Here is a 14,410-nt window from a genome sequence, read left to right on the forward strand (position 1 = left end):
GCCACTCATGTGTTGTCTAGGCTGTGTGCTTAGGATTGCTGTCATGTTGGAAACTGAACCTTTCTACCAGTCTGGGGTCCTGGGTGCTGTGGCACAGGTTTTCATTGAGGATATTCATGTATTTTGCTCTGTTCAGCTTTCCCCCAACCCTGACCAGTCTCCCAGTTCCTGCTGCTGAGAAGCACCATGCTTCACTGTTAGGCTGGTAGAGCAGTGCTTGGTTTCCTCTAAACATAACATTTAGAAATAAGGTCAAACAATTCAATCTTGCTTTCATCAGACCAGAGAATCTTGTTCCTCAGTGTGAGAGTCCTTCAGATGCTTTTTTGTGAACTCCAAGTGGGCTTTCATGTGTTTTTCACTGATTCTACCATAAAGTCCAGATTTGTGGAGGGCTGCAGTGATGGTTGTCCTTCTGGAACTCTGTCCCATCTTCACACAGGATCTCTGGAGGTCAGTCAGAATGATCATCAGCTTCTTAGTCACTTCTCTTACTAAGGTCTTTCTCCCCCAATTGCTCAGTTTGTCCAGGCATCCAGCTCTTGGAAGAGTCCTGGTTGTACAAAACCTCTTCCATTTGAGAATTATGGAGGCCACTGTGCTCTTAGGAACCTTCAGTGCAGCAGAAATTTTATTGCAGCCTTTCCCAGATCTGTGCCTTGCAATAATCCTCTGAGCTGTGCAAGTAGTTCCTTTGACCTCAAGGCTTTTGCTCTGCTATGCATTGTCAGCTATGAGGCCTTCTAGAGAGAGGTGTGTGTCTTTACAAATCATGTCCAATCAATTTAATTTACCACAGGTCAACTCCATTCAAAATGTAGAAACATGTCAGTAACAATTAAGAGAAATTTGGGGGGGGGGCACCAGAGCTAAATTTCAATGTTGCTGCAAAGGGTCTGAATACTTATTCCAATGTGATATTTCATTTTTTTAAATAAATTTACAGACATTTCTACAATTCTGTTTTCACTTTGTCGTTATGGGGTACTAAGTGTAGATTAATGAGGAAAAAAATGAATTTCAACAACTGTAAAATCAGGCTGTAGCACAACAAAACTGACAAAAGTGAAGGGGGTCTGAATACTTTCTGAATGCACTGTAATTAATGATCTTCCTCTAATATTCTAATTTCATTTTTCAATTCTTTCCCTTTGGGTTTTAGGCTAAATTTTTTTAAATGTACATATCGATTTCCCCAGCATAGCACCTCCTTATGTTAAGTAGGAATTCTAAATGTAATGAATGAAGACAATTGTTACAAAAGAAATTCATATAATTGCAATATACTCCAAGACCTTTCACCCATTCCATTGTGCACTCATCCTTGTGCTCCATGATCTCTCAGTGGCTTTCATTCACTGACCATATCCTTCTGAACTGACAATGTGCAATGCTTTCCCCTAGTTCTCTTCTTTCTTCAGAATTGATTTCAGTTGGCTATTGTTGCCCGCCAACAGCCAGTGGAGCTGTAGCAGAGTTGGACAGAGTTGGACAGTGAGGAGGTTGGGGAGGGACATGGGCCAGTCCTGGAGGCTGGACAAGGCTCAGATGAGGCTCTGCATTGAAGGCAGAGATGGGCCAAGGCCGTCTGGAAGTTCTCAGCTGCCTTCATAGTAAGACAGCAGTGAGGAAGAGGAACAGCTGGAACCTGTTCCTAGTTTGTGCATATGCAGAGCTGCCAGAAGAAAAGAACAGCTCAAAAATCAGGGTCCACTTGGGAGTAAAGCCACAGGTGGACGGTGAATGGCCCTCCTATAGGAGCGGAACGGGAATGGGCTTTTGCAGGAAACAATTTGTTTGTTCATTTCAGGAGTGTAAAGATCTGCCTGACTCTGGGCCGAGTCTTTTCTTGCACAGCACTGTGCTTGGAAAATATTTACATGGCAGCTTTCCAAGCTAGATAAGGTTTGTGGTCATACATTCACCTTTGAAAGACTGTTTACCAGGCCTTTGCTGAATGTAAATGAGAGGAATTCACATTCATTTAATAAAAGGGGTTTTGTCAGGACTAAGAATCTTGCTTTATGCTTTTTGGTGAAGCCTAGGTCAGAACATTGGCATTGAATGGGTCCCTAAGTCCTTTCTTTTCGAGGTGCCCAACACTCCTCCCCCTCCTAATCAACATTTACATGAAACCACTGGGTCAGGTTATTATATCTCACAACCCCAGGCAGGCTAAGTGAGGCTGTTAAAATCTTATCCCAGTGGAGGCCTAAATAGAGAGAAACCTACTCCAAATCAGCCAAGCACTGAGCAGCTGGACCTCCTAGATTTGGGGACCTTCTAGCTTTACTTTGGAGTAAGGTTCCACTTCTCCATTCAGGAGTGATGTGCAATCTGAGGGTTAAATATATGTTGAAAAAGTTGAAAAAGGAAAATAAAGGTAAATGGAAATGGAAATCCACTTTGAAAGGAAAGGAATAATAGAAAAGAAAGAAAAAAGATACAAAGAAGTGACTTCCAATATTTTTATATAAATACAGGTGATCCTCGACTTACAATAGTTTCTTTAATGACCATTCAAAGTTACAATGGCACTGAAAAAAGTGACTTATGACCATTTTTCCCACGCGCCACATCCCATGATCAAATAATCAAAAGCCAATGCTTGGCACCTGACTCTTATTTATGATAAGTGTCCCTGGATCACATGACCCTCTTTAGTGACCTGACAAGCAAAGTCAGTGGGGAAGCTGGATTTACTTAACCGTGTTACTATCTTAACAACTGCAGTGATTCACTTACCAACTGTGGCAAGAAAGGTCATAAAATGGGGCAAAACTCACTTAGCAAATGTCTCACTTAACATATTTTGGGCACAATTGTGGTCGCATGTTGAGGACTTCCTGTAAATAAATCCTAACAGATCTTGAATAGGGTAAAAGCAAGTATCTAATCATTGGAAAATAATAAAAATGACTACTTGAAAGATTGCATATGTTGAGAATACAGTGAGCAATACAAGGCAAAGGCTAGAAAACCTTCAAAGAAGCCCTTTGCACTTTCTCATTAGCTTTTCCCCCCAGGAAGTTTTTAAACCGTCGAGTTTAATCTCATTTTAATCTGTCTTTTGAGGGGGGGTTGAATACGTTTTAAATAAATACATATTTTTATAAATATGTCAAGATATTGATTACAACTGTGTTGGGTTGTAATGTTTTAAGATTCCATTTTAAATTACAAGAATGATTTTACTGTAACCGGTTTTTGAATCTTGAAACCCGTGGTGGATAAATAGTGTACAGCATATATATATATTTAGGAGTGCCCTGTTAATTAATTTACAGCGCTGTAAATATCAACATTGAAGAAGCTGATAATAATATGCAGAATAAGGTTCCTTAAAACGCTTTGCTCACCAGAATACATTTCCCAGTGTAAAATATCCTATTGGAAGCGCAGGGCCACCTTTAATTAAGGCAAGGCAGGACAGGATAATTCACAGGCTCGATTCCTGCAGAACCGGAACTGATTGTGTCCTCTTGATCTCTTAGAGATCTAGTTACAGATTCTGTCAAGGAATGGTCTTCCCTTCCTTCTACTCCTCCTCCTCCCGCCATCCGGCTTAAACCACGCTTAAACCGTTTTGTACACCCAGGCGTTGCAACCTAAAAGGCGAGACGAGGCGGAGAAGCTTGTGCCTTCAAAGGCAACCCGCTGCTGGTTTAAGAGGCCGGTTCGAAGCAGAGCTCTTCACGTTTTGAGGTCGGCAAAGCCTCTTTCTGCAAGCAGCCCTTTCGCTTTGCGCCATTTCTCCCACCCCCTCTAAGGCGCTGCCATTTGAAGGGGAGCGCCGCGTGCCCGGCTAAGGCTGAGAACTTGCGCGCCCTGCGGCTCCTTCCCTTTCCTCCGTCCTTCCTCCGGCTCCTTCTGTTTGGGCGAAGGACTCAGAGGCATCATCCGTTCCGCCCGCTGCCTGGGAGGGGTTATACTTGTGCCGCGGAGGTGGGAGGGAGCGACGGAAGGGAAAAGAAAACCCACAGACGGGAGCCCCAACAGCGCGGAGAAGAGAGGAGCAGCGACGGTTTGGGTCGGTCGGGGCCCGGGAGGCTGGCGCCTGTGTCGTCCCGAGTCGGGGACTCTGAGTGTCCCAGGCCAGCTGCCTGGGGCCGAGTCGGGCGCGCGCGAGGAGCCGGGGGCGGGCGGGCGCGCGGGACGGGGAGGGGGTCGGTCCGCTGCGCTGCTTCTGCTGCATTGCAGCCTCCTTCCCTCCCCGCCGTCCCTCTCTCTCCCTCCCTCCGCGTCTGGCGTGCTGCACAATGGCGGCTCCCAGTCCTGGTCCCGGCTCTGGCTCCGGCCCCGGGTGGCAGGCGGCGCAGACGACAGTCAGCAGCATGCAGGGTAAGGGAGCGCGCCTCGGGAGCGGCCCCCGGGGCCCCGAGCGACAATCCAGAGGCTCTATACAGGCCGCGCTTCCACCCCCACAACCCCCCCCCCGGCCGGCCTTCGCCTTGGACTCGCTCGCTTGCTCGCCTGCCTGCCTGTAGGGACAGGAGGGAGCGCCAGAGCTGGGTAAAGGAGGACCAGGCCTCTCTGGAGGATGATAGGCCTAGAAGCGCGTCCCGGGCAGGAGGAGGTGGAGGCTTGAGTTCTTCCCTGGCGAATCCGAGAAGACCCCCCCTTCTCCTCCCCAAGCTTTACGGAGTGTGCATTTTTTGTGGGGGGGGGAGAGGGTGTGGTGTGCATGCAGGGAGGCGAAACGGAGGTGGTGGTGTTGGGCAGAGTGTTAAAGAGGTGCATGGCGAGAGGAGTTTATGGGCCGCGAGAACGAGGGAATGAACGAACTATATAGTACGTGTGTACAGTATTGGAGGAGGGAAGGGGAGGGGGAGCGTGTATATATAATTATGCGTGCAAAAAAAAACACGTTTGGAGTCGAAAGCAGGCGATCACCAGCAAAATCGGACTTCTGAAACAAACGTGTGTAAATTTTCGGGAATGTGGGAAGCGGAGCTTCTTTTTTTTTAACTCACCCCGCGAGGTAAATTCGGGGACGTTAAATCACTGGAGACCACTAGAATCTGGTGCAGAAGACGAGACTGTGTGAATGCAGCGACTGAACAAACCGAGAGGCCGTGATGGGGGCTTATTGCTATGTTTGGGTGTGAAGTGTTGTGGGGAGGGAGAGGGTTACAGCAGGTATTCGGTGAGGTGTGCGGTATAATGCTCTCTAGGTAGTAAGGCGTGTTTGTGTGGAGTCATGGAGGAGGAAGCGGTGATGTAGCTTTAAGAGGGCGAAATGAATAAAGGAGTGAGGCGTTGCCTTATGAAATTCGAAGATAGGTACGGTAAGTGGAATGTAAAAGGCAAAAGAAGTCGATTCTGAGCATTCCTCTTCATAGGAAAGGAAAGAGGACGATTATTATTGATTTCAATAATGTGTAGAACGCTGAGAGCTCCCTTTTTCAGGATCTGTATATGGAGCCTGAGGTTGCCATTGTGAATTTCTGGTTAAATCCAGAAATATACTCTTTCTATTTACACTATGATTTAGAGTCACTATGATATCTGTATTAGGAAAACCATTCTGAAATACAGTATAGAGGTAGAAGCACATTTTCACTACTGTATAACTATCTTTAGTTCCTTAATGGTCTATTTCTGATCAATTCAGTATTTGGAATGTCAAGACAATATAATAAATATGAGTTGAGTTTAGTATTACCGGACTGAGATTGCAAAAGATGCATATTCCTCCAAGCCAATTGATCACTAGCAGATTTTGGGCAGGTAGTTTTTAATAATGCAACTGCTGCTTTGGAACTACTTTTATGAAAAGAGTGCTATATTTGTAAAGCATATTAAAGATCTTTGCTTTAATAGTAGTATTTCTATTTCAGGGGATCTCTAATGCTAGGACTATGAGCCTAGAAGAGTAGCTACTATTGGGATATTGATTATGTTAAATTGTTCAAGCCAGTGGTTGACTAATTAATTACATAAAGTGCTCATCAGATGCTAGAAAACTATGATTGACTTTTCCTTGCATTAAAAATGCACTAAAATGTTTTTGAAACTATCAGATAATAGTATGTTCTCCGTAATATACAAATTTTGTGTTTGAAGCAGTAGTACTACTGTATGCTGAAATATAAGAATAATCAAAGTAAGGTCAAGATGGTATTCAAAGCCTATTTGAAGGAGAAATATGTAATATAGTATTTCAGCAACTATCTGTATTACTGTAAAATCTAGTTTTGAACACATTAGTTTATCTTAGAAGCTGCACTAGATGGAGTTTGTTTTGTTTGTTTTGTTTTTATTGGATTTATATGCCGCCCTTCTCCCAAAGGACTCAGGGCGGCGTACAACATTAAGGTACAGTACATTAATTACATTTTGTTCTGGTTAGGTTAGTCTTAATCATGATTAAATTATATGACAGTTTTGTCTCACAAACCTTAGTGTAGTATAAATACATTGACTGTGCTTCCTAGAAATACTAGTTGTAATTTAGTAACATGTGGAGTGCCACAGGTTGCCACCTCTGATTAACCTATGTAAGTATAGAATGGTATCTGGTTACCATATGTAGCCAAATTTTGACAGTCTAATTTCTAGAAGTGGTATATCAACAAGCAAATCGAGGGAATTTCTTGCCATGCAAGAGCTTTTTATTACATGTCCAGTATCTTTTATTTAGAATCTTAGTGTAAGTTTAAACAGCAGAATAATATTCACTTGCTTATAAAATATTATTCTTATTTCTGGTAGTCCCATACACTGACATGAAAATAACTGTAGGAATATTCTGGTTTTTTTATAGCATAAAAAGGACTTTGAGAATCCAGTATTTGAATTGAACCAATTTCTCAGCATGTGGATATTATAGAAAACAATTACTTTGTAGCATTTATGTTTTAGTTACTTCCATGTTTTGTCTCATAGTAAAGAATGTTACTGTCCCTGGATATTAGAAACAATGTGTTGAATTGATAGGACTTTTTGATTTATAATATATTAAATTGGGAAAACATCTTATTTAAAGTTCTTTTCAAAATCTGCTTATTGCAACTAATAGTTTATTGTGAGGCATTCTGTACTTCAACAATTTCTATATTTGTCTGAAAGACATTGTAATCAAATTGGAAGCTCTTAGTCTTGTATTTACTTCAAATAAATTATCCAAAGACAGACTGTCCTAGCTGGCTGCTCCTGATTGGGGATGGAGGGGGTGGATTAAGTTATAAATACTTGTATATTGCTGTCTTCTTCTTCTTCTTCCCTTCAATCTTTTTTGTTTCTTGGAGACTGTCTGGATAGGTCCCTGCAGTTTTCTTGGCAAGATTTTTCAGGAATGGTTTGCGATTGCCTCCTTCCTAGGGATGAGAGAGACTACTAGCACAAGGTCACCCAGCTGGCTTTGCGTCTAAGGTTGGACTAGAACTGAATCTCCCAAGCCATTTAATACTCAAAACAAGATGGTGCTCATAGCACAGTACAGCATAGTCAGCCGTGATGAATGAAAATTAAACTGCATTAAATCACTATTTAAAAATAATTGGGAAAAATCCAACTTCATGCAACAAGACTTTCCATGTGTTACTTCTTCCAGAAACCTGCCATATTCTCACTGAAAGTTATATACCTTCTAAAATTTATTGATACAGTGATTCCCAGTTTTTAAATTGTTAAATATGCATAATTTATATGCATTATAAAGGAAGCTTGAGTAGAAAAAGAAAAATTAGATAGTTCTTAATATAGGAATCAAATAGTTTCATTGTCTACATAAGCTTCCTACCATCAGTCTAGATTTGACCAAATATTAAGAGATCAGTATTTTTTTTAGTCTCCGAATGTTTGTGAGATTTTTGGTGCTTCAATAACTATACCAGCTCACAAATGTACAAAAGTGCTTCTCCCACTTATTTCAATGGTAGGTGACATACAGTTGGATACAAGGTGTATATAAATAACTCAAGTGAGTAAAGAAGCCTGAATGCTTAATAACTCTTACAGATCCTTGGATGGAAGTAATAAATTGTGGTTCAAGGTCAAAAATCATTCTGCTGATCTCCCACTTATTAAATGCATGATTCTACTGCAACAAGTATAGACTTGTCTTGGTTGCTGCCTCTTTTGGAGAAGATGTGATATGTTTCTTTTCCCTCCCTGTATTTAAGATAAGTTTAGGTAGTTTTTAGAATGAACCAGGAATGATTAATTGCTCACAAAGGAAAAGAATAGAGCTGCGTAATGAGTGTCTTCCATATAAAAGATGGTGATGTGCTCCCTATTCAAGAAGCCATTGCTGGATCCTAAATTTATTATTGTATTGTATAACAATATTATTATTGTTTTTGTCCAGTCTCCATTGAATAAGGTTGCTGAGGACTCTGGAGGAAGTGGATTATCTAGACCTATTTGTATTGAGTTTCAGGCTGGGACATGATACAGGGACAAAATTGATTATGCTTGTCAATGAATTTTGACAGAACCAGTTGAGGTGATACCAGCATCCTGCTACTTAACGACTATTGATACCAGTGATCCTCGAACCTCTCTAGATTGGCTATAGAGATTGGTAGTTGGAGGTGAAGAAGGATTTTTAGGGCCATGTTGGTGCTGTAGTGTGACTTATTTTCTGTGACTGGTTCCCTGGGAGGGAAGTATGTATTTTTTGGACTAAAAGACACACCGGAGTGTAAGATGCACCAAGATTTTGAAGAGGTAATTTAAAAAAAATGTTTTGCCCTCCCCAGCCCCTAGGAGCACTCTGCAGGCCTTCCAACTCCTCTGCAGGACATGCAGAGAGTTTGAGGATGGGATAAGGATTTTCCCCATAGCCCTCCCCTGGTGGAAAGGGCAACACTGGCTGTTATAAAGGGGTGTGAGGCAGCAGCAAAGGGATCTAATTTTCTAGCTGCTATTGGCCTCTCAGAACCAAAGTGCCTGAATGAGATGGCTGGCTCAATTGTGAAAGCACCTTTGGTGTTACATAAGTAGAGCGCGACAGTAACTTACTGTGATCTTGAATCTGTGCTTCTGTTAATACATCCCAAAATAACATTTAGCTTTTTAGCAGCTGTAGCACATTGTTTGCTCTTATTCAGCTTGTGACCTACTAAAACAAAAATCCTTTTTATGTGAACTATTGGCAAGCCAGATCTCCCCCATTTAATATTTTCTCCCCAGATCCAAGACTTTATATTTCTCCCTGTTGAAGTTCTTGGTTTTTTTAGCCTACTCTCCAAGACTGTATTTTATAATCATTCCCATAGCCATTAATCTAGGTGATTAATAAACATGGTGAATAATATTGGGTTCAGAATAGAGATCTGCATTTGATGCTACTCTCCCACAAGCTAGGGAACCATTTATTAGCCTTTTCTAGCAATGTGTATGCAGCCAATTATGAATCTATCTAACAGTTGTATCATCTGCTCATGTTTTTTAATATTTTATGAATAAAGTTATAATGAGAGACTTTGTCAAAAGCTTTGCTAAGATCAAAGATCACTATGTTCATGGCATGTCCCCTGGATCTATTAAGCTTATAGTAATTATAGAGTTTAAAGTACTATATAATGACACTATTGTAATTGTCTTTGTGTTCGTCACTTACAGCTATATTTTTGCTTCTCCCTGCCTCTCTGCCCTGGTGCTCTCTTCTCTTAGCATATTATTTGAGTTTCATCATTGGTACTCTTTATGTCTCCCTTAGCTTGGTTGAACTTCAGAGTATAAATTTTCATGTTTCAATTTTTTAAAAAAAATTAACTATGGTTAGTTTGATATTTTTCTAACTGGTGGTCATAGCTGAGAAATGATTCTTTCCTTTTGATTTGCTCGTGTTTCTAGATCCCTTGTTTCCTTTTTGCAATCAGGTATTTGCATCCAGGTTTTTAGAAGACTAATTATGGAGATCTATTGTGAACCAGTTTCTGAAACTTTTGAGAGCAAAGGTTTTCTGTCACTATTAACTATAATTCATGTAATAACATGAATAGAACACTTAACTGCACCTATGAGTTTGCATAGAATTTTCAGATTTTGCGTACACAGGAATGCACATTGTCAACTATCAGGTGGTGCACTTTCTTATTCCTATTGGCTGACATGAATTTATATAATATGGTACAAATTTCCCTTCAGATTGAACCCTTCACTGTGATTATATGATAGAAAGGCTAGTTCAAATCTTCAATTTGTCAGATTCCAGTAACAGTAAATAAAATAACTTGAATATACAATTTGAAGCAAACAACACCATTTATGATGCTACAACTCTTGATCTGTTACTGAACCAGAAGCTGTCCGTAATGTTTGATTATATTTATTCCTTATACCAATAGTTCATTAAGTGTGACCTGAAATTATATTTAATAATAAAGATAGTATAGCCCATAGCTAAATAGAGCTTCATGATTAAAGGCTTTTTACATACCTTTGATTATTATATTAACATTTTGCTTCTGAATTTTGTAGGGTCATTTGGTGCTGTTTCAAAGCTAACACATTTTCAAACATATTTTATTAAATGATGGTAGCTGAGGTCACGAGTTATCAAAGAAGGGCACTATAAATTCTCATATCTGTATCTACAGCACTGTAAAAATGTCTTCAAGTAACCGCTTGCCTCTGGATATTGTAGTACACTAAGAATTAGAGCTGAATTTGTCATTAAAATATCTTGGAATTCTATAGGTTGCCAAATTATTACAATTTTAATTCTCAATCCTAAAATGGCAAAATAATGGCTATTACCTTGTGCCATGTCTTATGCTTTGAGCTACCAAAGAAAAGATGCGATAGAAATCTAAAAAATAAATAAAGCATTATTTTAAGAGATATTATGTATTTTCCGAATGCAGTAGTCGTAGTTCTTTGACAAGCAAGAGATTGGTCCTGGGTAGAGCACTCATAAACCTGAAGCTTAAAATACCTGCGAAGGTAGCCTTAAAAACATGCAGAGGATGCTTAAAAGAAATTTTTGTAACTCAAGGAAAGCTAATCCTTCAAACCAGCAAAAATAACATAAAGCAGTTTGGGAAAATAACCAAACAAGGTAAAAATCAATATCTGCCTAATTTCATAAAGGTTGAAGAACCAGAATTGGAATTTATGCAAAATATAATTCTGGTTATATGAATTACACAACTATTGAATGGCAGGAAATTCTACCTTTTTATGTAGAAGTGGCAGTCCCTATCCTTTAAAGCAGGGGTGGGGAACGATGGCCCTTTTATGACTTGTGGACTTCAACTGCCTGAATTCCTGAGCCATGCCAGCCAACTCTGAACTCCACAAGTGATTAAAAGGGTCATCATTCCCCACCCCTGTTTTAAAGTCATGGAGAATAATCTGTGAGTTGCATATTGGTAGCAGTTTTCAATTGCTACTAACATTTATTAATACATGTTCTCTATTCAATCTATCTTCTAACTTCATGTCTGTTTCTGTGCACAACTTTGAGAAGTCTTTCTCCCCCAATTTGCTGCTAACACCCATAGCTTGTTTCTTGCTGCTGTCCTTGGTGACTTCTATTGTCACCCACAATTTGCTTTTTATGCTGTCTGGCAATAAGATGCTGCATTTATTTGCCACTTATAATCACATTGCCCCAAATTTACTCCTCCTGATTTGCTTGTGTTAATAATAGGGAGAAAAAGAGGGCATTTCCACTTCCTTTGTATGTAGAAGGATGTGGCATCTGCTACTATGCAGATTATCCTTTTTCCCTTGCCTTTTAAATTGGAAACATTAGCATCTACCAGCACATAATCTGGCTTCCATACTCAGAGTACTCTGTGATTATTGTTCCTTTCAGTCTGAGTGCAGTCATTAATTCAAAAAGTTTCTCACCCATGCATCACAATGAAACCTAAGCTAACCTGGAAAAACTAATTGTAAATTTCAGAATGTTGCCACAGAAGTCATCATATGGAAACCTCACTAGCTATTTTTAACTTTCTGTTTATAAATTAACAACTAATATGCAACCTCTTATCAGTTGATCTGATCTGGATGTTCATGTGATCCTTTACAAATGTTTTGGACAGAATAGTTCAACAGGTTTTTAATAGATAAGCTTTTCCTAAGCTAAGGGACTCCAGATTCTCTGGAACTTCAAATTCCATTGCCATTCTGAAAATTTTATTCTCAGTATAGGTTGCAGGAGTATTTTCAGGAGATTGCAATTGATACCAATAAGAAAATTAATAATTGGAATTTGTTCTTTGCAATTCAGATATTATTTTACCTATGTTAAACCTTTTATTTGGTATCTTAAGTTTTTTTTTAATAAACATTAAATGTGATTTTAAAGGTTATGAACATCTGTAATTTCCAGTAAATGAACTAGAACTTATCTTTTTTGCTTTAGGCTTTCAGATAAACTTCTGTGAAAAAGCACAAAGTAAGCTACATGTTTTATAGTATTCTGCTATTTTAATTTATTTTTAAATCATTCTTGGTATTGGGAATGTGTCCACTGTTGATCTAACTAACAGGCCATGCATTAATACAATGACAGTGCTTCCATTTTTCATTTTCCAAAATGAGACTCTATTTTGTAAATCTTTAATTTGTTATTTATCTTGGATAATGATAATTGTTCCCACAGTAAATAGCTTTAAATATATGTAAGATTTTTGTTTTTAAAAATGTATTTGAATTCTGTATAATATAAACATACTTATTTTGAGATGATTTCTAGATTTAAGTATTTAAGGAAACTACTTAAACACTAAACTGATTATTTCAGTAGGGATTTGATATTCAGCAAATTAGTGCTTCCCCTTAAGATATCAAGCTATACATGGACTAACATATTTGGTTAGATTATCAGTTTAATATTGACCAGCAACTCACCAGCATGTCATAAAATGCAATTTCCAACTGCTGCTACATGAGATTCTTTGATTGGAAATGTTGGGCACGGACTTTAAATTTTAAGCATCTAAAGAATATGTGCTAGACTTTTAAGTCATAACTCTCTTTTCTTAGTTAAGGTTTCACCTTAAACATCTTAAGCACATTCAAACTTCCCTTTTCATATCACCCATCATTTGTAGGGGACAATTTCCTCTGTTTATAAAAACTTTCCACTTGACAGAAGTTGTTACATTCCAAGAGTCCATATTTGAGAGACTAGGATTTAGAGAATGTAAAGAACAATATTTCCAGTATGAACATTTGCTATATATATATATGTATGTAACCAACAATGAAAGCATCTACCATGGTCAATCTGTCCTATCCTTGAATATGAATATAATGTCCTAATATTAAAAAAGTGTGTGAAGATGAGAAAAAATATCATTTATATAATTTTTATCTACCTCAGAATGATGTGGAAACACGACAGAGTGTATGCCACGAGTCTGAAATGTCTACAAAGCTTAGACATTTTAATCAGTCATTGTCAGGTTGCATTTGGATGATTAATGGAAGCTCTGCACCATTTTTTTTCATTTTTTTCATCCTCTTATGGCTTTCATTTTTAATTGCTATGTACATTATATCTTTATAATTGCCTGCCATGATGTAGTGGGAACTCTGTTGAAGAACGTAATTTTTTCTCTGTTGGGTAAACTTACTTAAACATATTCATCCTGCATTTAATTTATACGTTTTTTAAAAGTTAATAAATATGCCTATTTAAATTAGAAGTGATAAATGCTTCTGCAATAATTGTGGATGTTCAGTAATTTGTGACAGAATTTTATCTCTGAGATTTCTGAAGAGGATCTTTCATTATAGGCAAGAAGTACAAAGACTAATAAAGCATCTTTAAACCAATAAGTTAGATCATTACTCATGATCATACTGTGTTTCCTTTGATTAATTAGTTTGAGATGCAGGATATGGAAAAGATGCTGCTGCAGAAGAAATTAGAAACACTGAAGTAAAGTGTTATGAGAATTTGCATTGTGTTTTTTTTTTGGGGGGGGGTGTCTTATGTTGTTTTCTGTTCCAACAAGACAACCATTGTTCTATGGACTGCTGTTTTCCTCTTGTCCTTCTTGCAGACTGTGATGTCTACATGGATTACAAACCCAAGTTCTTAGACAAGTTATATGGAAAGCATAATTGATGTAGCTGGTAATTGTCTGAATAGTTCTTTAAAGTAAATAGGAACCACATGGTCTAAGATCAAGATTTGGGGCCATAGTATGGACATTTTTTGACCTATTGCTTATGCTACAATCTTTGATTAGAGTAGGGATAGTCAACCTTTTTATACCTACCGCCCACTTTTTTTATCTCTGTTAATAGTAAAATTTTCTAACCGCCCACCAGTTCCTCAGTAATGGTGATTTATAAAGTAACGAAGTAACTTTACTTTATAAAATTGATAAAGCAGAATTACAGCAAACCCCTACCGCCCACCATGAAAGCTGGAACGCCCACTAGTGGGCGGTAGGGACCAGGTTGACTACCACTGGTTTAGAGCAAGAGAAAT

General features: G+C 38.8%; 2 protein-coding genes across 6 annotated transcripts in view; both read left to right on the top strand.

Moving 5' to 3' along the window:
• Nucleotides 1-14,410, top strand: part of LOC309382444 (uncharacterized protein) — a 348,957-nt gene that overhangs the window by 325,476 nt on the left and 9,071 nt on the right. The window lies entirely within an intron of this gene.
• The window catches only part of MAP2K4 (mitogen-activated protein kinase kinase 4), a 75,741-nt gene continuing 64,894 nt past the window's right edge, over nucleotides 3,564-14,410 (top strand). Inside the window, exons 1-2 of one of the 5 annotated variants that reach the window (XM_081933961.1) lie at nucleotides 3,941-4,341; nucleotides 12,329-12,361. In XM_081933961.1, coding sequence (XP_081790087.1) covers nucleotides 4,260-4,341; nucleotides 12,329-12,361 — 115 coding nt within the window. In that variant the 5' untranslated portion in view covers nucleotides 3,941-4,259. Of the gene's footprint in view, nucleotides 3,706-3,940; nucleotides 4,342-12,328; nucleotides 12,362-14,410 lie in introns of those variants that run through there. The other 4 variants (XM_081933964.1, XM_081933966.1, XM_081933962.1 and 1 more) reach the window with 4 other exon arrangements.

This window comes from Natrix helvetica, assembly GCF_964273705.1.
Source record: "Natrix helvetica genome assembly, chromosome: 1".
NCBI classification, from domain to species: Eukaryota; Metazoa; Chordata; class Lepidosauria; order Squamata; family Natricidae; genus Natrix; species Natrix helvetica.